General features: G+C 47.6%; 1 protein-coding gene across 2 annotated transcripts; it reads left to right on the top strand.

The window, feature by feature from the left end:
• The first annotated feature begins 265 nt into the window (after positions 1–265).
• Positions 266–22,207, top strand: Lipg (lipase, endothelial). Of its 2 annotated transcripts, NM_010720.3 has the most exons (10): positions 266–651; positions 4,150–4,331; positions 5,931–6,110; positions 7,240–7,351; positions 12,250–12,471; positions 13,314–13,556; positions 14,403–14,523; positions 15,507–15,725; positions 18,085–18,189; positions 20,191–22,207. In NM_010720.3, the coding sequence occupies exons 1-10, from the start codon at positions 555–557 to the stop codon at positions 20,210–20,212; spliced, it is 1,503 nt and encodes a 500-aa protein (NP_034850.3). In that variant the 5' UTR covers positions 266–554; the 3' UTR covers positions 20,213–22,207. The 2 variants fall into 2 exon arrangements, with proteins under 2 accessions (NP_034850.3, XP_006525755.1); XM_006525692.3 differs by lacking the exons at positions 266–651; positions 4,150–4,331 and adding an exon at positions 5,512–5,835.

Here is a 22,207-nt window from a genome sequence, read left to right as displayed (position 1 = left end):
CGGGAATTGGAAAGGAAGCAAGGGGAGGCTGGCGACTCAGCAGCCCGTGGAGCGGGTCCGCGGTGCGTAGCTAGTTTCTCCCTGCAGGCGTCCACGCGGTGGGTGTGTGGCACTTTCATTCAAACTTTGGGAAGTTCTCGGTTTGGGCGTCAGTGAAGGTGTGACCAATCAGAGTCCCGAGACGGGAATAAATTATGCAAATATCCATCTGGCGATGGGTCAGATGACTAGAATACTTTTAAAAAGTACCTCTCCTGGAGTTCGCGGTGTGACAGCGGCGAGTCCCGACTTCGCAGCGGCTCTGGGAGAGGACAGGTCGGGCTGGGCAGCGTGTCCCTCCACACGCTCGCTTTCCCGGTCACCGCTCGCAGCGCTACCAACCTTCCAGGTTCTGCCAGCTGTCCACCCCATCACCTTCTGGCCGACACCCGGCCTGTCCACTTCTAGTCTCTGGAGGTTTTAGTGGTTTCAAACCAAACCAACCCAAACCAACCCAACAACAAAAAAGCCCAAACCAAAAACCTGCTTGAGAGGAGGGGGCGTGGCGGGGAAGGATGCGAAACACGGTTTTCCTGCTCGGCTTTTGGAGCGTCTATTGTTACTTCCCGGCGGGAAGTATCACAACCTTGCGTCCCCAGGGGTCGCTGCGAGGTAACGTGAATTTATTTTTATTCTTCTTCTTCCCCCTTCTTTTCTGCGCTGGGCTCTCACTGTCCTGCCGACCCTTCGTCAGTGCTTCTAGGTCCCAAAGAAATCCTTTCCCACTGCTCTGTCTGTGTTCTCCTCCTGGGTGTCTGAGGCCACTTGTCTCGGCGTTTCAGATGAGAGCATCCGCTAGCAAGCCGTCCTGGAGGCTGCGGGCGAGCAGAGTGCGTGGGCTGGATTCCTCTCTTGTGCTTCCTTCCCAGCTTGTCCTGCTAGCCGAGCTGCCTTCTAGCCGCCCTTAAATTATACCATGTTTTAAACCTTGTCTGGTCTTTGGAGGTTAGTGAGGCTAGAGGATTCTTAGAAAGCGCTCTAACTTCCGGTGCCTCTCACCCCCCCCCCCCCACCCCGGCCCTCCTTCATCACGCTTAGGTGTCTTGGAAGTTAAGGTGGAGGGTTTCAGGTTGACAATCGCTTGTAGGGAACACCTGGTCTGTGACTGTGACGTCCTCCCCGAATAATCTTCCTTCCTCTCTCCCTTCCCCGATTCTTCTTTAGCATCTTGCTCTTGCTTCTTTGGTTCCGAATAACACTCTTTCACCGGAGGCAGCCTGCCCTGGTGGAGTGATGGCAGGGTCATCCAGAGCCAGCATGAGCTGGTTAAGCAGTGGAGGGTCCCAGAACACGCAAACCAAGACTTATCATTTCATTTAGTTTGCAGAGAGAGCGCCAGGAGCTAGGAGTCCACGTTACTTTACCGGTACCTGGGAGCTTAAACTGGAAGGGGGGGGGGCGCGAATCAACCTTCTCCTAGCAAGTGTTAGCTTGAAGGGTGACTTGAGGTAGGTGGCATCTGAAGTTCCTTCAACGTTCTGGGTTCGGTGGTTCAGAGTCTTGAGGGGATGGTGCCATTCGTTTGAAAAATCACTGCATCCCAGTACCAGGGACTCTTGGTGGTGGAGGAAGACAGCAAGGAGCAGAATAGACTGCAGTCCTTTTCCTTGTGGGATCTAATATCAGCCGTTCCTACTAATGTATGCAAAGGGTGCTCAGGAATGAGGCAGGAAAATGAAGCTGAGGAGGGAGGTTAAACTGTCCGGTTGCGGGGGGCGGGGTGTTGGGGGGCACCTTTTATCGTGTGGTCAGGTAGAGCCTTATCTAGAACTTGACACCCCCCCCCCAGCAAGAAACTGAGAGGGTCATCTGAGTGAAGAACAATCATGAAGGCCCAGAAGCCAAAGTGACCTTAAGTTGTAGGAACCAAGGTGGATTGCGGTGAGGGTAGGTCAGAGCAAGCTGGGAAATCAGGGTGGTCCTCCATGTCTATGGATGGGTTTAGCTTCACTCTCTCTCCCTGGAGGCCAACAGCTCCCTTTCTTCTTAAGCTACCCCATCTGCTCTCTGTGAGAATGGCTCTCTCTCTCTCCAGGTTGAAGGACTGAACTGGTAATGTTGCTAGCTCAAATTTCTGCCGGTTGGGGCTTCAGTTTCATGACAGCTAACCCGTGTCCAGGTCATGTGTCTTTAGCTGTGTTTTTTTGGATTTTATCCCTCTTCTGTGTGACATATGTCCCCAGCCCCTTGTGTCTCCATGGCTATGGCTTCTCTGCTCTCTTCCTCCTTTTGTTCTTCCCTTGGGGGTAGGGGATGGTGTCTCATGTAGCCCCGACTGGCCTCAGACTCACAAGCATGTGCTAGCTACCATACCTGGTTTATGGTACTAAGGATCAAACTCTGTGATTTGTGCATGCCGGGCAGGCACTCAGCTGTCTTGAGTCACTCCCTATTTCCCTGTGTACCTTTTAGATTCTGAAGATTAAATCCATGGCCGTAAGCGTGCACTAAACACACTGTACTGCACAGCTACACATCCTTAGTCCCTTACAGCTATGATTGCTTATTATTATTTAAAAATTGAAAACCAGGGCTAGCTAAATTGTTCAGGTTTGCCTTCGGTTCCCTCTGTACCTCAGGCAGGTCTCCAGTCTGCTGCCTTCCTGCCCTCAGCCTTCACTGTAGCTGCGATTACAGTCTTGTGCTACTTATAACTGGCTTATCCTTCTGTTTCTTAACTCTTGGCTTAAGTAAATTCCGGGATGCTCATTTGATCTCTCTCTCCCTGAGGTTTCTGGGTAACAGCGGAGTACACTCTCTTTGCCTAATCCATTATCAAGAGAGGTTTACTAGGATGGTTGAGGAGTGGGTCAGGATGGTAACAGTGTGGGTCAGTTAGTGACTATCTTAAATGATGATGTCATCATGGCCATAAGTGCCGCGTCCTAGGAGCAGGAAAGGGCAGCACTCTCTGTGACAGAGAGCTGGAAGGGGCAGCTTTGCTGCTCTGAGGAATTTTCCCATGGCTTCTGCTGTTGGAGTAACAAACTGGTGCTTGTTGCCCCTGCAGAGGGCCCCCCCCCCCGAGAATGTGTAAGGTCTTTGAAGTAAGTGCTAGGACCCAATGGGAATACCAGGGAAAAGTCATTTGTACAGTGGGTCAATACCCTTTTACCCCCAATTGCAAAATCCCAAACCTCTCAAAACTTGGAACTTGGGACCTTGCAGAGCAAGAACCTGACCTTATATGCTCTCAACTGGTCTGGCAGCAAATCCCGAGAGAAAGCTATTTGTAACCTTTGTAATTTTTTTCTCTAGCGTGTGAGTTGTCCTATGTTTCTCTGCAGAAAAACATTAGTACATTTGGTCCTTGGGGAATACCTAGGACTCTGCTGGGGCTGCCATGCAATGTGTGGTGTGTTTCACAATGCTTGCCTCCCCCTTTGATGTCACTGTCACTCTCCCCGCCAGCCCCTCCCCCTCCCCCAGTTTTGCTATAAAGTCCCGGCTGGCTGGATCTCACTATGTTGCTTATGCTGGTCTCAGGCTAGTAATCCTTTTTGCATCAGCTCCCCAAGTGCTGAAGTTAGTCATTTGAACTAATCTGAACAGGTGTGAGCCACCAGGCCTATGGGGCAGGGGGAAGGAGGGAATGGATGAGGACATATTCCCATGTACCTGGAACTCTCTAGCCCATGCTAGCCTAGGATACACAGGCATCCTTCCTCCACCTAGTTCTGCCTCTGGGGTGCCTTGTATTACAGGCACACACCATTGTGCCTGGCCATAAAGATTTTTTTTTTTTAATCTGAAAACTTCTGGATTCTTGACTTGACTGGTCTTAAGCATTCCAGGAAAAGAGGACCCACACTCCAAAGGCAGGAATTTCAAGGAGTGTAAGGGAACATCTGTTTGATAGGGAAAGATAAAGAGAAGTATGGTAGACAGCTACTTACTTCTGAGCTACGGGATTTAGTTCAAATGACTAATTAATACTCACTGAAGATAGTTGAAATATTGGATTTTTAGTAGCTTCAGATTCCCTTAGGAGGCAAAGAGGAAACAGTAGGTGTAGACAGTAAAACCCAAATGAAAAGGGATTTGCTCAAGGTTGGACTCGAACTCACTACTCCAAGCACCAGAAGTACTTACCCTGCTCTTTCTCCCCAGATGAGCATCATAAACCCACTGGAGTACCAGCTACCGCCAGACCCTCTGTGGCTTTTAACATCCGCACTTCTAAGGACCCAGAGCAGGAAGGGTGTAATCTCTCCCTTGGTGACAGCAAACTCTTAGAAAACTGTGGCTTCAACATGACAGCCAAAACCTTCTTCATCATTCATGGATGGACGGTGAGCCCAGGAGGGGGTTCTGCAGCTTTATAGAAAATTTGATTCCTTTTGTTTTGGTCAATTAGAAAGAATAGCAGTGCTTCCAGATTCCAAATTCTCCCCCTCTCCTTCCTTGTGGGCTGCTTGTATTTCGGACAGCTGTGAAGAATGTAATGGGCGCTTCTCAGAGGGGGTAATCTGGACTCAGCAGGGTGGCATTTAGGGCTGGCATGCAATGGGCTTTCAGAAAGTGGTTCTCTTGAGGCCGGCAGCCCAACTCCTCTAGCTCTGAAGGAGCTCTAATTATGCTTAATTACATTGGCCAACCACTGCCTGGAGGGGAACCATCCTACTCCAAGAGCAGAGCCGAACTGAAGCAAGTAACTGGCTCAGAGACTCGAGGGGCCAGCTGGCCCGGTTGGCTGGCTTCGATTGGCATGCTGCCCTCCTGTTTGCATAGAGATGGCCCCGTTTAAAGGCACTGGGCTCTTTATGTGCCCTAGCTGAGCAATTTCCATTGAAAGGCCCATGACAAACTTCAACAAAAAGGGGCTTTAACACTCAGCTTCAGAAACCCTTGGCCAGCAAGGGATTTGTTCATTCATATAATGACAGTCTGTAGGAAAATGGCGCTATTAAGTGAACAGGTTTCTGCCTGGACTAATTGGGAGGGGACGTTCTTCTGCTTAATGATGGGAAATTCATATCCGTTACATTCTTGCTGGGGCTTTAGATCTACTGTCAACAGTTGGGGTCGGGCTTGGGAGTTTTGGAAGGGTAGGAGTCTACTTTCCTAAAGTGAATGAAGAGAAGTCTGAGGGCCTGTCTGTCTGTCCGTCTGTCTTCATCCCTCTGGACACGAGTGGAATCTCACATTTGAATTTCTCTAAGGTCCTCCTGTCAGAATGCAAATACTAACCGCCCGCAGCTTACAAGTGGGGAGCATTCCAGAAAGTTCTTTTGTAATGTGTTTGGAACTTGGAATGGCAGTTTCCCACAGAAGGAAGTTGTAAATAGTGTTTGGGTTCCCAGGCTAAGCACAGAAAATCTATTTATTTGATAATGTACGTGTGGATCGGTTTACAACTGCTTCTAGTCATCATGTATAATGCTGCTTCTAGGGGGGGGGATGTGTTCTGAGTTCTAATTGGGATTCCAGGGGTAGATTTTTCTTACGCTGGGGTCAAGAGGATGGCAGAGATGGGCTGTGGGGAAGGACTTGTTAACTTGGTATGAGTGACAGTGCCTCCCTGCATCTCCGAGGGAGGAGCTAATTCTCCAAGGCAACCTTCTCCAGCTCCCTGAAGGATGGACCAGGCCACTTGCCTGACAGAGAGAGGGATTCAGATTAACATCAGGGCATCATCCATCATCACTAACACCCATGCAAAAGAGAGTAGGGCAGTGCAGCACAGCACATCAGCTGTGAACATTCTGATGGGAAACTGGAGCTATGAAGAGCAGTGAGAGGAGGTGGAGAAGAAGCATCAAGCCTTTCTGCCTTTGGCCGACTTGCGCAGTCTATGTGAAGGATCACTCAGATGGGGGGGGAGGAGCATGGGATTTCTCAAGTCCAGAAGGAGAATTAAAAGGAGAATAATCGTTCTGTTCTCTTTGCAGATGAGTGGCATGTTTGAGAGCTGGCTGCATAAACTTGTATCAGCCCTGCAGATGAGAGAGAAAGATGCTAACGTCGTGGTGGTTGACTGGCTGCCCCTGGCTCATCAGCTGTACACGGATGCAGTCAATAACACCAGGGTGGTGGGACAGAGAGTAGCTGGGATGCTTGACTGGCTGCAGGTAAGCGGAGATGAAAGGGAGGCGTCTTCCACAACATTTGCAGAGCACACGTTGTTACTGTGAACTTCAAGTATGCTCAAAATCTCTAGCATTACAGTTTACTAAATTAAAGCACTGCACGAACTACCTCAAATCCCTCACCAGAGCCTTTTAACTATTAATAGATTCCTGGATTCCTCTGTTACTTTATTTGCTATTAAAAAAAAATGTCTTGCGGGAGATGAGTTCCTGATCTTAGAAGCCAATGCCCTCGGGGTGGTTGTGAATGGCCAGGAGCCAGGAGCCACTCTTAATCGGAAGGAGCCAAAGACGGATGCCATGCTAAGGGATGGCAAGGAGGCTGCTTTACATAGATCAGCCACTGCACTGTTTGAAATAGTGTGTGCAAAACAGATCTGGGGGTCTTGATTTACTTTTCGTAAGCTAACCGCTTGCCTGAGACTTGTAGACTTAACAGGGGTTGAGCATTTCCAGCCTGGCTCTCCTCTCACCCGGGAATCCTATGAGTCCTGGCAGCGTCCTGCGTAAGAATTGCGAGTGGTCATTCTTTGCTCTGACAAGCTTTAGAGAGTGTTTTCTGAGCCATAGGTCAGAGTCCCACCTCAGCATCCCCCAACCATGATGAGTACTCTGGAAGGGAACACTGTATGTAGGAAACCAGGTAGTTTAAGGTGAGGAGTCAGAAGCTCTTAGGTGGTAGAATAGAGGTCAAAGCCTAAGGGTACAGGCAGGTCGCAGATCATTGCAGCCACGGCTGGCACTCTGGTCTGCAAAGTGGTGTCCTTTGGTGTCCTTTACTTCTACATTGATGCCTCTGCGTCCTTTAAATTCTGCCCCAAAGAAAGGAAACCATTCTTTGCTTGCAGAGGAAAGATCAGGCACATCGCCTGTGGTCACATCTTCCACCCCACCTCCTGGGCATTTCAAGAGCCACACCAAGTCCATTAGAACCTTCTGCCCTGGTGGACCATCCATATTGCATGCCAGCAAAACTGGCAATGCTACAGGGAGTTGTATGCCTATGACCCCATGGCCCTTCTTTTATCATGATGGGCTTGTTGAGTTGTTGGTGGCCCTGGAATCTCAGGATTACACTCTTCAGCCTATTCTCTTCGACGATTTTCTGCAGGAGAAGGAAGAGTTCTCTCTTGGGAACGTTCACTTGATTGGCTACAGCCTTGGAGCACACGTGGCTGGATACGCTGGCAACTTTGTGAAAGGAACAGTGGGCAGGATCACTGGTAAGATCTGCTTCCAGTGGGTATGTGTGTGTATCTGTGCATGTATGTATATGTATCTATATGTGTGTATATATATGTATGTATATATAAATAAAAATATATGTATCTATATGTGTGTATGTATGTGTGTATTATATGCATGTATATATAAATATCTATGTATCTATATGTGTATATGTGTGTATCTATATGTATATATAAATATAAATACGTATTTGTATGTGTATATATGTATATATAATATATATATATTTATCTATATGTGTGTTAAATATGTGTGTGTATATATATACTATATATATGTGTATGTGTGTATATGTATGTGTGTGTACCTATACACACATACATAAACACACACACACACACACACACACACACACACATATATATATATATATATATATATATATATATATATATATGAGTTGTGTTAGCTGTGCCCTTCCATATGTATATATGAGCTGTGTTAGCCATACCTTTCTGACTTTTTCCTTCCTGGGAGAAATTCAAGGTGGGGAAATACCAAGGTCTTTGATAATAGGAACATAGTTTGGAAACCACTGGTCTAGTCCACGAGGAAAGGAAACAGGCAGAGGTGAGACACAATTTGCTTCGGGCCAAATAGCTAAGAACTATAAAGCAGGAGCCAAAGGGCCCTGCCCTGGCTTCCAGGCTTCTGAGTGTTCAGTTTTGGTTTCCACCCTTGAGATTCCAGAGAGTTGAGAAAGGAGCGAGTGGTAGAGTCTGCTTTGAATCCTGCCTCTGGTCTCTTACTTTATCGGCTGACACTTTCCAGGATTAAGGTTGTTTCTTTATCAGTAACTGTGACCTGTGCAGAATGAGTCATTGAATTTTGTAATTAAAGAGAGACTTTTTTTATTAATTGAAAATGGATTTTTTAAAAATTCTTGAATTTGGACTAAATTATTCAATGATTGGGTAAAATGTCCAAGATCCTTTATTCATTGGAGGCCGCCAGTTACACAAGAGAACTTCCTCCAACTAAGGCTGTTGGTAAATTTGTTCCCCTGACCTTCTTTCTCCTTCCAGCATTACTTTACAGCCATCCATCCCTAGCTCCCATCTCATCCCTAATACACTAAGGATGAGGTCTTAGATTTCTTTTTGTTGCTATAACTGAATGGCACAGACTGGATAACTTATAGTGCATAGGAGGTTTTTTTTTTTTTTGTTTGTTTGTTTTTTTGTTTGGCTTCCTGGCATCTGTTTGCTGCATGATAACATGATGGAGGGCATCTTATGATTAGCCAGAACAATCGTGCTTGTTTAGGTCGTTCTTTCTCTTATAAAAACCACCAGAATCAGGGCTGCAGAGATAGCTCCGTGGTTAAAAGTATTGTCTGTTCTTCCAAACGACCCAGGTTCAATTTCTAGCAACCCACATGCAGCTCACAACTGTCTCCAGGACAGTAACTCCAGTTCCAAGGGATCTGACACCCTCACACCAATGCACATAAAATAAAATTAAATAAATTATTTCAAAAAAAACCCAACCCACTAGAATCTAGTTGGCAACCTTACCCTGATGACTTTTTCTGATGCTAATTGGCTCTCAAACATCTCATCCCTAAATACCATGGATAATCTGGGATTACTTTTTCTGTCCATGAATTTTGTGGGGAGGATACATTTAAGTCACAGTTAGAGGGCACCTAGAAGAAAAGGTATGACCATCTTTCCCTGTAGTGCTTTTATTTTAAGACAGTACTCAGGTGGAAAGGAGTCTAATAGGTGTGCACACAGAGAGTCTAATAGGCGCACACACAGAGTCTGGTGGCGTGTGTGTACACCCTCAGATTAATAGATACACACATAGTCTAATAGGTGTACACACATCTAATGGGTGCACACATAGTCATATACATACAAACTCCTCTAGAGCCAGTGGTTCCATCCTGCGTAGCTCAAGAGTCCTTCCTCCTGACTTGTAGTGTACTGGGGCTTGAACTGTCCAAAGGAGGCCATGATTGTGTGGCCATTCTCCAGTGTTCCAGAGCCGGGTCAGCCAGGGGCAAACTTATAGCACACATGTGGTCTCTACCAGGATCAAGGTCCAATGTGTCCTTGGGAACAAGGACAAACCAAAGACTTGGTTTTCCCCTGTTTCTAGTTTGAGGAGAGATAGGGCTAGCAACAGAGCTTCCCAGTTCATTTTGCTTGTTTGAGTGGTAACTGCTGAGGAAGAGGCCTCAGGGTAGTGATACCACCGTGCAGAGACCACAGGTGCCCTTAGCTCAGGGCCTTTAAGAGACTTGAGTCCCAGGCTTGTTTGGCTCAAGGGTGTGGGTTTTGCAGAAGTTGAACCTTCCACAGCTCCAGACAGCAATCTGTGGAACAGAGTGGAAGAGGTCACGCATTCCTAACTGGATCAGCAAGAACCGAGCAGGTAGATTCTTTTAAGAGTATGACTGAAGCTGGGCGTGGTAGCGCACGCCTTTAGTCCCAGCACTTGGGAGGCAGAGGCAGGCAGATTTCTGAGTTGGAGGCCAGCCTGGTCTACAGAGTGAGTTCCAGGACAGCTAGGGCTACACAGAGAAACCCTGCCTTGAATCCCCCCCCCCCCCAAAAAAAAAGAGTATGACTGTATGACCAAGGTTTGCATCCTGGGCAGGCTATAGGATAGGTGCTGTTTAACATCCAACCCTTAAGCATATGGTACTTCCTCCATGCTATCTGTAAGCCACACAGTAACCTTGCAGCTTTCACAGATGGGGGAAGGAGGACTGGATGATTAAACAATGAGCCCAATATCTTGCACAATATTAAGTCACAGATCTGGGATTCAGGCCAGGTTACTAGGTTTCAGGGCCTGCCCTTAGCTACTATCTAAAAGTATAGATATAATATATAGTAATAATAATAATAATAAAAATCAGATCATGTCACTTTTCGCCTTAGCTTGTGGGCCAGGGATGTGTGTCACACAGTCCGAGCAGGGAGCTGGCTCAGTCTGGGTAGGTGAAGGCCCCACACTGGCCTGGGAGGCTCCCTCAGCTGTCGGCATTCCTCCAGCCCAGCTTCGTTTCCATGGAGTTGCCCGTCTGGTGGGGACCTTTGTTTGCACCAAGCAAAGAGCCCCTCTCTTGTATTGGTTGCAAAGCATAATGTTCCTCTTCTTCTTTCTTTTCCCCTTCGGTGCACATGGTGAGAGGCAGGGAGACGCTTCTGTGTCACAACGTGGCCTTGCAGCCTATCAAACAGGACACTGTAGACCATCCTGGAAGGGCACACTTTCATGCCATCTTTCTTCTGGTCCTGGGCTAGGGTTGAGCCCTAAGTAGCCTGGGATCCCTTTCTGCCATGGTTACCCATAAAACCATCTAGACTTCTCTCACTTTCTGGTTTTGGCTTCCACACCAAAGTCTTAGTCTGTTCACTCTAGAAAGCAGCTCTGCCTTTGTCCTAAAGTCACCTCTCACACGCACCCGGTGACCTCACCTTTTCCTCGTCCTGATCTGGGGGACATGGTTCTGTCGCCCATTGCCTCTTTCTAAGACGTGGATTGGCTGGGTGTTGTGACGCTTGCTTTCATCCCAGCAGAAGCAGGTAGATTTCTGAGAGTTCAAGACCAGTGTGGCTTATACAGTGAGTTCTACAAGACTGTGGGGTGTGCAACTGGACAGAAGCCAGTTCCCCGCTGCAGAGAGGTTGGTGGGAAGGGTCTGCTTTCAGGCATGGAGGCTGCAGCATGTGGCGCTGGTTAGCATTCTGCCAGCTCCCAGGCTCTTGTCCCAAAATAAATGAAAAAATAAATAAATAATAAACAACACAAAATGAATGAGGTGAGTTTTCAGCCATATCACCTCCAGGTCTTGTTGTCTCTAGACTAGGGTCTCTCAGTCTGGGAAGTGCTGCTATGTGGGGCCCATGGAGATTTGGAGGTGTATGTGTGTGTTTGTGTGCATGCGTCAGGGCCATGTGACACGTTTTAGGATGTGTAGCTGCATCTTTGGCCTGTCCTCAGTAGATGCTGCTAGTTCTCCTACCCACAAGTGCCATAAACAGGAAATCAACCAGGCGTTTCTCAGTGATGAAAGCACTTCCCGGGGTCCAACATTGTTCAGGATGAAATAGGGCCCATTTCTTACTGCTTAACTTGTTCCGCATTGGTTTTTTATTTTTTATTTTATTTTTTTCATCTGTAGAGCAAGGAGCCTTCCTGATAGGGACAAATTCAGTTCATACAATCACAGTTTGATAATTATATATATATATATATATATATATATATATATACACACACACACATATATATATATAAATACAGACAAGTTCTTAAGTTCTTAATCTCTTATTTTTTTTTTTTTTTTACACAAGCTATATACATTGAGGCCCGAGGTTCCACTTCATATATGATCCTGAAGACTAGAGAAAATTCTCAGTGTCTGGTCCACAAGCCACTGACTTTTAGGGTCACCTGGAGAACCAATCTACATTTATGCTTTGCTGGGGGTGTGGTGTGGTGTGAGGGCATGGGGGCTCCCATTCACTCTTTTTTTGGGGGGGGGGTGTTTCGAGACAGGGTTTCTCTGTGTAGCCCTGGCTGTCCTGGAACTCACTCTGTAGACCAGGCTGGCCTCGAACTCAGAAATCTGCCTGCCTCTGCCTTCCAAGTGCTGGAATTAAAGGCATGCACCCCACTGCCCAGCTTACTCTTTTAAACAATGTTGCTAGGTTTGTATAGATCAGAATGAGAAGTCAGAGTTAAGTCTCACCCTGTTATGCACACTTGACCAGTTGCCTCCCCACATGCTCTCCTGATGCATCTGGTGACTGGGCTGAGAGAGCATCTTCTGTCAGCACACGTGGACTCTCGGGCAAGACTCAGCAGCGCCTTGACCCTGACTCTAAGTTTGCTTGGGCTTCCTCTGCTGCAGGTCTGGATCCCGCGGGTCCCATGTTTGAAGGGGTGGACATCAACAGAAGGCTGTCCCCGGACGATGCAGACTTTGTGGATGTCCTGCATACCTACACGCTGTCCTTTGGCTTGAGCATTGGGATTCGGATGCCTGTGGGTCACATTGACATCTATCCCAATGGCGGTGACTTCCAGCCAGGCTGTGGATTCAATGATGTCATCGGATCTTTTGCATATGGAAGTGAGTCTCTATGTGTCCGTCTGGTGCTGGATTCACTCTATCCGTCTGTTAGTGGAGCTAACCGAGTTCAATTAAGCACTCCTACCTCTTCCCACAGTGGTGACGCATACTGCTTGCCTGCTAACATTCACCTGCTTCCAAATCACAGTCGTTATTAATTAATTTTTCTTCTGCTTGAGACAGAGTCTCATTAAGTAGCCCTGGCTGGCCTGGGACTTGAAATGTCAAGACTGGATTCAAACTTACAGAGATCTGCCTCCCACTGCCTTCTGTGTTAGAGATATGTGCCACCATGCCCAGCATGGTATTTCTACCCAGACAGCTGTTAGGGCTTAGTGACTACCACATAGCTGCCCTTTGATACTCAATCTTATCCCCTCTCCTCTCTTAATGTTTTTTTGAGGCAGGGTCTCTGTAGTCTCTATTGTACTGGAGCTTGCTATGTAGGATAGGCTGGCCTCGAACTCACAGAGGTTCACCTATCTTTCTGCCTTGAATTGTTGGGAATAAAGGCATGTGCCACCACTCCCGGTGGACAGCCTCCTGTTGATGCCCATCCCTTCAGACATGGGTCCAGGGTAATCCAGATCACTCTTAGTATATGAACTCTCTTCTCTCTGTTTCTTGGAGTAAATACTGCTGCCTTCTCTGAATGGACAGTTACTGTTGGAGTGGTCTTCAGTTCCTCTGTATCTTAGTAGGAGCTTGGAATACCCCCGAGCCTGTGTTAAGAATCACCCACTGCCAGCCTTAACAAACCTAACTGGCGCCCATGAGTGTGTATTGACCACTGACTGAGTGGTGGCTCATCCCACGTGCTCTCTGTCCCGTGTCTTCCTCAGCAATCTCAGAGATGGTGAAATGCGAGCACGAGCGAGCCGTACACCTCTTTGTCGACTCTCTGGTGAATCAGGACAAGCCCAGCTTTGCCTTCCAGTGCACAGACTCCAGCCGCTTCAAAAGGGGAATCTGCCTCAGCTGCCGGAAGAACCGTTGTAATAACATTGGCTACAACGCCAAGAAAATGAGAAAGAAGAGGAATAGCAAAATGTATTTAAAAACCCGGGCTGGCATGCCTTTCAAAGGTAACTTACCTTCTTCTGGCTCCCAAGTGCCCCTTAGGCTTTTTTTTTTTTTTTTTTCACTCTCTTGAAGAGCAGGGTGTGTAGTAGCAGCCCAGGGGAGCTGTGGTCTACTTAGCTGTAGCAAGTTATTGTCAATCAGATCACATTATGCATGCCCTAGTAATGTGGCTCCATAGAAACTCAGGGTAAGGACCCTTTTGTGATATAGACACTACCCCATGACCATCAGTATCAATATCTTAAAATTCTACCTTGCATTTGGTCTTCCTTCCTTCCTTCCTTCCTTCCTTCCTTCCTTCCTTCCTTCCTTCCTTCCTTCCTCCCTTCCTTTTTTCCTTTCTCTTTCTTTCGAGATAGGGTTTCTCTGTATAGACCAGGCTGGCCTCAAACTCAGAAATACCCCTGCCTCTGCCTCCCGAGTGCTGGGGTTAAAGGCGTAAGCCACCCCTGGCACATTTTGTTTTTCAAAGCATGTTCATGTTCCATAGATGTGAAACAATGTACCAAGATTGTTGATTGAATAGTCTCTACTTTTATAACCTGTTTACAATAGTTTGTGAAACATCGTTTTACATAGGAAGACCTTGAGACTCAGAGAGGTTTGTACCTCAGTCCCTAATCCAGTGTCATGCAGTAGAAAATAAATAGCTCCAAGTGTCCGAACATCTGACTGCCAAGGTCAGGGTCCCTCTTCAGTGATTTTTTTATGCTTTCAGGCAGAGCAAGACCAGAGCCAGGCTGAGACTAGCCTGGGCCAGAAGGATGTTTGTCTCTAAAATTCAGTGTGCTGTATGACTCTCGAGATGCAAGCAAGGCTCACAGAGGTCTCTGTTATTGTCTCTGCAGTTTACCATTACCAGCTGAAAGTTCACATGTTCTCTTACAATAACAGTGGGGACACCCAGCCCACCCTCTACATTACCCTGTATGGTAGCAACGCAGACTCCCAGAACCTGCCCTTGGAAATGTAAGTGTGAGCGTTCTAGGCAACTCCGATTCAGGACAAAGAACAAGTTGGCCCAAGATTGAGAGTGCAAAGGAAGGCATTGGAAGAAGCACAGGAGAGACAAGCCAGCTTGCCCGGGGGAAGAATAGGGTGGTTCTAGCTGGCATCCGTGTCTTCTCTTTCCTCTCCTCTACTGTGTGTTCTCCAAGTCCTTGACTCAGAGGGCTTCAGGGAGAAAAGCTCCCGAGATGAGTCAGCTGTGTGAGAAACTGCTGGATCAGCTGCCCAGAGACGGCTGTGTTATCTCAGGCAACGCCTGACACCAGAGGCTTTAAGGGACTATATGTCATCCCTGGGTCTTCTGTAGTGATCATCTGTGGGAGGGGTTCGTAGAAGTCTGTAGTGATTGGTTGAATTCCCACCATGCACAGAGCATCCTCCTGCCAAGTGATGTTGGCTGGGTGTGGCGATGCAACCTGTAATCCCAGCAGTTGGAAGGTGGTGGCGGGAAACTTGTGAGTTCCAGGCCAGCCTGAAAAATACAGTGGGGTCTTGTCAGCAAGGAATAAGGAAGGAAGGAAGGCCACTAGAGTCATACTTGTAAGGGTCCAGCCTTGCTGGAAGACAAGGCTAGACCATCTACAATTGCTAGCTTGATGTGGCAAGACAGCCCATGCAAATTGGAAGAGGAGGAAGGGTAAGGGAGAGAGAAGGTGAGACCATAGCCTCTGAGCTGAGGGACAGCATGCTTGCCTTAGGGAGGTGACTCTGTCTTTCCTTGGTACTGTCTCTTAGGAGTTAGTGGCACAAAGGGAGAACTTCTCAGGAATGGTTTTGATAAGAAGTCGGGCTCTTTGGACAGAGTTATCTGTCATGTGGAGTGCAACTCAGCTTCACGGCCGTGTCATAGTGCATGGTCCTTTGAGGTGGGGGCGTGGAGGGCGGGAGGTGGGCAGTTCCCCAAGGGGCAGGGGAATGAGATCAGCCTCGGTCTCACCTTGCAGAGTGGAGAAGATTGAGCTGAATGCCACAAACACCTTCCTTGTCTACACTGAGGAGGACTTGGGCGATCTCTTGAAGATGCGACTTACCTGGGAGGGGGTAGCCCATTCCTGGTACAACCTGTGGAATGAGTTTCGCAACTACCTGTCTCAACCCAGCAACCCCTCGAGGGAGCTGTACATCCGGCGAATTCGTGTCAAATCTGGGGAAACCCAGCGCAAGTAAGTGTCCCTGCCCTTGTCCGCCTGTGTGAGAGGAGAGCACCAGGCACTTCTGCATTTCCTCCTTGCTCGAGTAGTATGCAGAGCCACCAGCGAAACCTCAACTGACTGTGCAAGGACTATGACTCCCAAATAAGGGCTTCTGGAAACTGTTGTACATCTTATGTCCTGATCACAGCCCCTCAGGAGGACGGGATGGGCAAGGGCTGTCTGGAGTTCAGGGCTTGTTCTGTGCGCCCAGTCTTGTGCCAACCTCGAGGAAGTGGACTTTCCCTGGACAGGGCTCTCTGGGCAGATTGGAGCATCTGGGTCCACGGGTGATGTCTTCCACAGAACCTACCCATCCAGAGCTCACTTTCCAGAGCATTGTCAGGTCTCCTCCAGAGGCTCCAAGTCACAGCTGGGGTTGTAACTTCCACTCTGCTGTGCCAGCTGGCAGCCTCTGACTTCTTTGAACACCAAACTGGGAGATCCAGACCTTTATATGTCAACTCTTGTTGCTGTGCTCTAACCCTGCCAAGGAGGGCTCAAAGGCAGTGTCACCCTGGAGACCCTTCCTCAGCTGAGGAGGGTTTTCTTCTCCAACCTCTGCAGTGACCACCATCAGCCTCAGGTTGGGGGATGCCAGCCATCTCCTTTTTGTTTTTCCTCTGACGTTGTCTCCACAATTCTTCCGGTGTCTGTGGTCCTTGGCCAGGCTGGCAGCAGAGGGAGAGAATTGACGCGTTGGACAGGGAGCAAATCCTTCCTTAGAGTGTCTGGTGTAGGAACCTGGGCTTGGCAATGTTTTGAGCGGGGAGCTCTACGTACCCAGCCTGTGATCTCTGTAATTGTACCTGTTCTAGTCCCCTGCGGTCTTAAGTGCAGCCTGCGCTCACAGGTGCGGCAGCAGAAACACAATGATTATAATAAAACGCTTCAGACACGCTAAACACTCACTATCGAGACTTGACAAACACAAGCAATTTCCCATACTGAATTCAGATATAGGATTTCAAAGGCCAGAAGTCACAGAAGCTCTTCTGGTCAATTCTGCACCCCTCCCTTCTTTCAAACCAGGTGGAAGGGGACGCTTGCATTAATTAACTAATGGTAATGTATTTCCTTCCTTTATGTTTTTTACACCCATTGGTACTTTTTGTGTATACCCATTAGCAGCATGTAGAATTTGTTTAGATGCATCTAGATTTCCCACAATTGGACATTTATGAGTTGGTCTTTTACATTCAGATGTTGTCTATGGAATTTATCCAATGACCTTAGATGTAGTCTATCGATACTTAACGCTCCAAAGTGGTTGGACCAGTTTTCTCTCTTGGCCCTAGCGTTACAGCTTCCCTCTTCTGCTTCCTTGCCTACAGTGGGACACTGTTGCCATTCTGTGAGATGGGAGCAGGTCTCTTGGCATTGTATTAAGTCACATTTTCTGATCATGAATGAGATAAGCTATCTATCTATCTTTATACACACACACACACACACACACACACACACACACACACACACGCACACATATTTTATAAACATGTAGGCCCAACAGTGCTTAAACTCCAGAGGAAAGGTCTAGAATATGTCTTTTTTTTCCCCCTGTCTCAGCATCAGGGTGAAATGTCCAGATACTGTCAGTCATCAGTGTGGTAATCACATTACGAAGGCTGTGTGGTGCAGCCACAAACTATTGTGAAATGATGATTATCAGGCCTTTGATTCTTTCTTATGCTTTTGGCTGTCCACGTGCTGAACCTTTTTTTAGATTTAAAATTTAAGTTTTAAATTAGGTGTGTGTGTCTCTGTGTGTGTCTGTGTGTGTGTGTGTCTCTCTCTCTGTGTGTGTGTGTGTCTGTATGTGCGCGCACATGAGTGCAGGTACTCACAGAGTCCAGAAGACGACATTGAATTCTCTGGGGCTGGAGTTACAGGTGGTTGTGAGCTCACCTGAGCTGCGTGCTGAGGACAGAAGTCTGTCTTCTCTAAGCGCAGCTTGTGTTCTTAACTGTTGAGTAATCTCTCGGGTCCAGACCTTTGGTTTTGGTGTGTAGTTGTTAGTGGATGTTTCATAGAACTGTCCTGTAGGGACCTGGAGTCTGGTGGGGAGGCTGACCACTCATTTCAAAACTGTAGAACAGTTTCAGTCCTGCAGGAGTGATGGGTGGTCCTGCAGCAGAGATGAGCAGTTCTGTGTAATGGAGAGGCAGTGCTGCACAGTGATAGGCCCACGGCGGTGACTGATGATGGGCCGTCCTGAAAGCTCTGTAGTGGATACAACGCCCGGAAAGTCTCTTTCCCTTTCTCATATGTGAATCTGGAAAGCACTGTCTAGGATTTTTGTCTAACAACAGTGACTTCTCTTTTCTCTTAGAGTGACATTTTGCACTCAAGACCCAACGAAGAGTAGCATCTCCCCTGGCCAGGAGCTGTGGTTTCACAAGTGTCAGGATGGCTGGAAAATGAAAAACAAAACCAGGTGACTCACACTTTCTGTGTGCTATTTGCCCATGGCCACCAATAGAAAGGGTCTCATTTATAAAACTCACACGGTGGAGGGTGAGGGACAAACACCAAAGCTAAAAGCCATGAGGCCTCAGGGAGGGCGGCTGTCCCTCTGCCCCTCGCTCTGTCTTATTCTCTATGTGCTTACTGTATGTATACATAAGTCCCCAGCACTGGCATTCATACCCTTCATCGTAGGGTGGTACTAGGCTGCAGTAGGCAGTAGGGTGAGAAGGTGAGATATAAGCCCATTTATTAGATTTTCTGGAACCCAGGTTAGTATGAGCTGATGTTGGTGTTCCTAATTCTCCCTGATTTGAGGTATAGAAATGCTTGTGTTCTTGTAGAGTCAAGCGAGACAGAGAGGCTCTCCTGTGTGGTATCACATTGCTCAGTGTAGACTCACATGATTTCAGGTGGAGGAAGGCCCATGTCACGGTGTGTGGCAATGGGGTCCTCCGTGGAGCCTGTATTATACCACCTAAGCCAAAACACCATCTGAAGAGGAGAGAGGCTGTCTCTCTAGCCACTCTCACTCCCTGCCGCTTGCCTTCAGCAGAGCACTGGGTGCTACTCCTGATGTGGAATGTTGGGCACGCTGCATGTGCCTGTCCGCATCCGTCGGCTTACAGGATCACTTACTTCTATTAACAACCCCGGGAGGCAGGTGTTATTGTGTCTGTGGACATTGAGAAAACCGAGGCTTGGGGGGAGTGAGTATCTCTCCCAAGTTCCCTGGCGTATGATGGGTCTTTTATACGAAAGCCTGCTCATTTCAGTAGAGAACTTTCACCTGCTCAGATGAGGCACCGGCCTCTGTTTTCGGTACCAAGTATTAAGTAAGCCATGCTTAGGGATTCCTTGTGCTTGACCATCTGCCAACCCAGTGGGCCTGACTGCACCCCAGCTGATCTGGTTTCTGTTAAGGAGTTATCAGCAGACCCTGCACTCAGCAATCACAGGCTCGTGGGGGCTGAAGACTGCCCCCCCATTAAGGGGTGCAGCCTAGCGAAGGCTCATTTGATTTTCCTCTATCATAATCCTTTTTTTGTTAGTATTTAGTTTTTCCTCTTTCTTTTTTTTTAATATTTTAATTAGGTATTTTCCTCATTTACATTTCCAATACTATCCCAAAAGTCCCCCATACCCTTCCCCCACTCCCCTACCCACCCACTCCCACTTTTTGGCCCTGGCATTCCCCTGTACTGGGGCATATATAGTTTGCAAGTCCAATGGGCCTCTCTTTCCAGTGATGGCCGACTAGGCCATCTTTTGATACATATGCAGCTAGAGTCAGTTTTTCCTCTTTCAAAGTGCTCCTGTATACATTAATTTCATTGATAGACTGTAAATCACACAAGGACTTATCTAAGGGATAAGGTACTATCCCTTCTATTTTGTTCTAGAAAGCGCTAGCTTATGTAACTTGGCTCACAGTTTTTTCTTTTTTGGGAAACAAGTCAGCCCTTTATTTCCTCTGTCAGGCACGGAAAACAACAGGAACCCAAGGAATGAAGGAGCCACCGGGAAGTCCTGGTGTCCTTAGTCATATGCAGTGCCATCAGATTTCACTCCCCTGACATGAACTTGTTCACCAATAAGGAGACAAAAGTTCAGGGAGTTCCCGTAGGCGAAAATAGAATTCAGGTCTCTTGGCTCAGCCTTGTTCCCTTCCTGCCACAGGAGAATCTTGAATGCAAAGAAGTTTGATAATTCTCTCTCTCTCTGTGTGTGTGTGTGTGTGTGTGTTGTGCAGAGCACATAAATGCATTGACTGTAACACGTGCACCCAGCAGCCTAGACATGCTCCTATGGGTGTTTCTCATGGGAGATCTTTTTATCTTCCTAAGGCCAACAAGTCAATAAATTAGCCCGTCCATGTGTGTTGATTCACATCTTAATAGATACACCTTGGTACAGGTTTGCCCATTTGCTGGTGAGTGACCTAACATTGTATTCACATGGTTCCTTCCAGTCCCTTTGTGAACTTGGCCTGAGGGCCCAAGAAGTCCTGGCGTCCACACCCACACCCCACTGTCCACGCACATGGAGGAAAAGTTACTGCTGAAGACCCACTCGATGGACGATCTCAGCCTTGAGCCCCACGAGGAGCTTGCTTGCTGGGCTCATCCTGTCTCCCCTGACAACTGTGACTTCTCCTGGAGAGGCCTGTGCACTGCTGAAGTTCTTGCTGATGATTCTAGCTGTAAACCTTTGTTGCCGCCGCAGGAAGCTGAGGCCAGCTTGTGTGTGAGCACTGGAGTGTCCAGAGCCCTGCACACTCGGGGTGGGGGGCGGGGTACTCTCCCTGTCGCTAGGTGAGCACTGGCTTTGTCCAACATCAGGGAACACAAGGCTCTGAAGTGGCCCTGTGTGGAAGGTTGGCAGCTGCCTGGCCTCACTGAACCTTAGTGACAAGTCTTTGCCTCAGGAGCTGACTCATGCCATAGAGAGGGGACTGTAGACCAGGCTGGGGCTGCTGCCCTCCCACACGAGGTACTGATGGATCCTGGTTCTATTCTGGGTATTTCATCCTGCCTTCCAGAGCACCTTCTGAAGTTCACATCGTTGGCATTTCCTTTTTATGTTATGCATACTTTGGCTGAACAAACATTTATTGGGCACTTCAGCTCATTAGCACCAGGCATGTATAGACACATGACTCAACTTCAGCATTTGGAGCCAGCGAGACCAGGATCCCTGGAATCTCTCAAGTTCACTGGCCCCTGAGAATGCCTGTGTTAGTTAAAGACAGATGGGATCAAGGCGAGGGCTACAGGCTGAGAGAGCTTGAGCTCAGAGGCTTTTATGAACCGTTTCCTCTGAGGGCCACCCTTGATCTCTAGCAGAACAGCAAGCAGAACACCGTGCATGCTGGCCACAGCAGTGGAGCCAAGTCTCTGCTGGTTACGGAGCTATACGGTACTGCAGGAGTTCTACATACCTGCTGCGCAGAGACCAGCCCCGTGGACAGAGCTGGCATGATGGTTGCTACAGTGCTCTTTCTCCCATGAAGTCTTTGCTTTTATATCAGTGCCTTATCTGTTAAGCTCCTGGAGGAAAGCCCCCTATTCTAGATCTTTATGTGAATGGATAAATGTGACACCCGAGACACCCTTTAGTAGTTTGACAGCTTGCGTGTGTGCCGCCTAATTAGAGCACAGGGAGCAGGGCAGCTGTTATTCCTGTTTTACCAAGTCAAGGCTTAGGGAAGTTCAGCCACCTGCTTAGATGATATATCAAGGTGGCAGTGGAAGGGGGTGAGCTAAGGACCCAGCAAGGTTTCCTGGAGGCAAAGTTTATGAAATCCTTTCTGTAACTCCATAAAGATGTCTGCAGCTATTTCCTACCCAGATGTTCCTGATGTGATAAGCAGGGGACTTTTTTTTTTTTTCCTTCAGATGCTATCCATAAAATCCAAGCCCTTTCTTAAGATACAAGCAGAAGAACGGTTGCGTTTTTGTGGGTGTGCTGTCAGCCTGGGGGGTGGGGGGTGGGGGGTGGGAGAGCGATTACTCTGTGTTTAGGTTTGTCACGCACATTCTTTGCATCTGTATTGTACCAGCTTTATAGCACTGTTTCATGCCAAAGTTCTGATGACGTAACCAGTTGACCCTTCACACAGAGTGCCCTTTCCCCCCCTCCCCCCTCCCCATGCTTCTGTGATTGCTCTGTAGCCATGTGAAGCTTGCTAGCCGCGGCTGTACATCCTGTGACTTCCACCTTGGGTTTAGTAATGGGAGCTTGAGATTGGAGAGCTGAGTCCTCTGTGGGTTCTGTATTTATCCATTTGGCTTGAAGCTTTGTTTATATATCGGCTGCTTTTTTTTTTTTAAATGCTCAGACCATTATTTATTTCTTGAGTGTATATAAGTATAAAGACAAATCTATGGTTAGTTTTTACTTTAAGATTAACCGATTTCAAGATTTACAAAAAAAAACAACAAAAAACAAAAAACAAATTTAATAGTAAAATAAAAAAGTATACAGCT

This window comes from Mus musculus, chromosome 18 (assembly GCF_000001635.26).
Source record: "Mus musculus strain C57BL/6J chromosome 18, GRCm38.p6 C57BL/6J".
Taxonomy (NCBI): domain Eukaryota; kingdom Metazoa; phylum Chordata; class Mammalia; order Rodentia; family Muridae; genus Mus; species Mus musculus.
The sequence above is the reverse complement of the archived record's forward strand: the minus strand, read 5'-3'. Positions and strand labels throughout refer to the sequence as shown.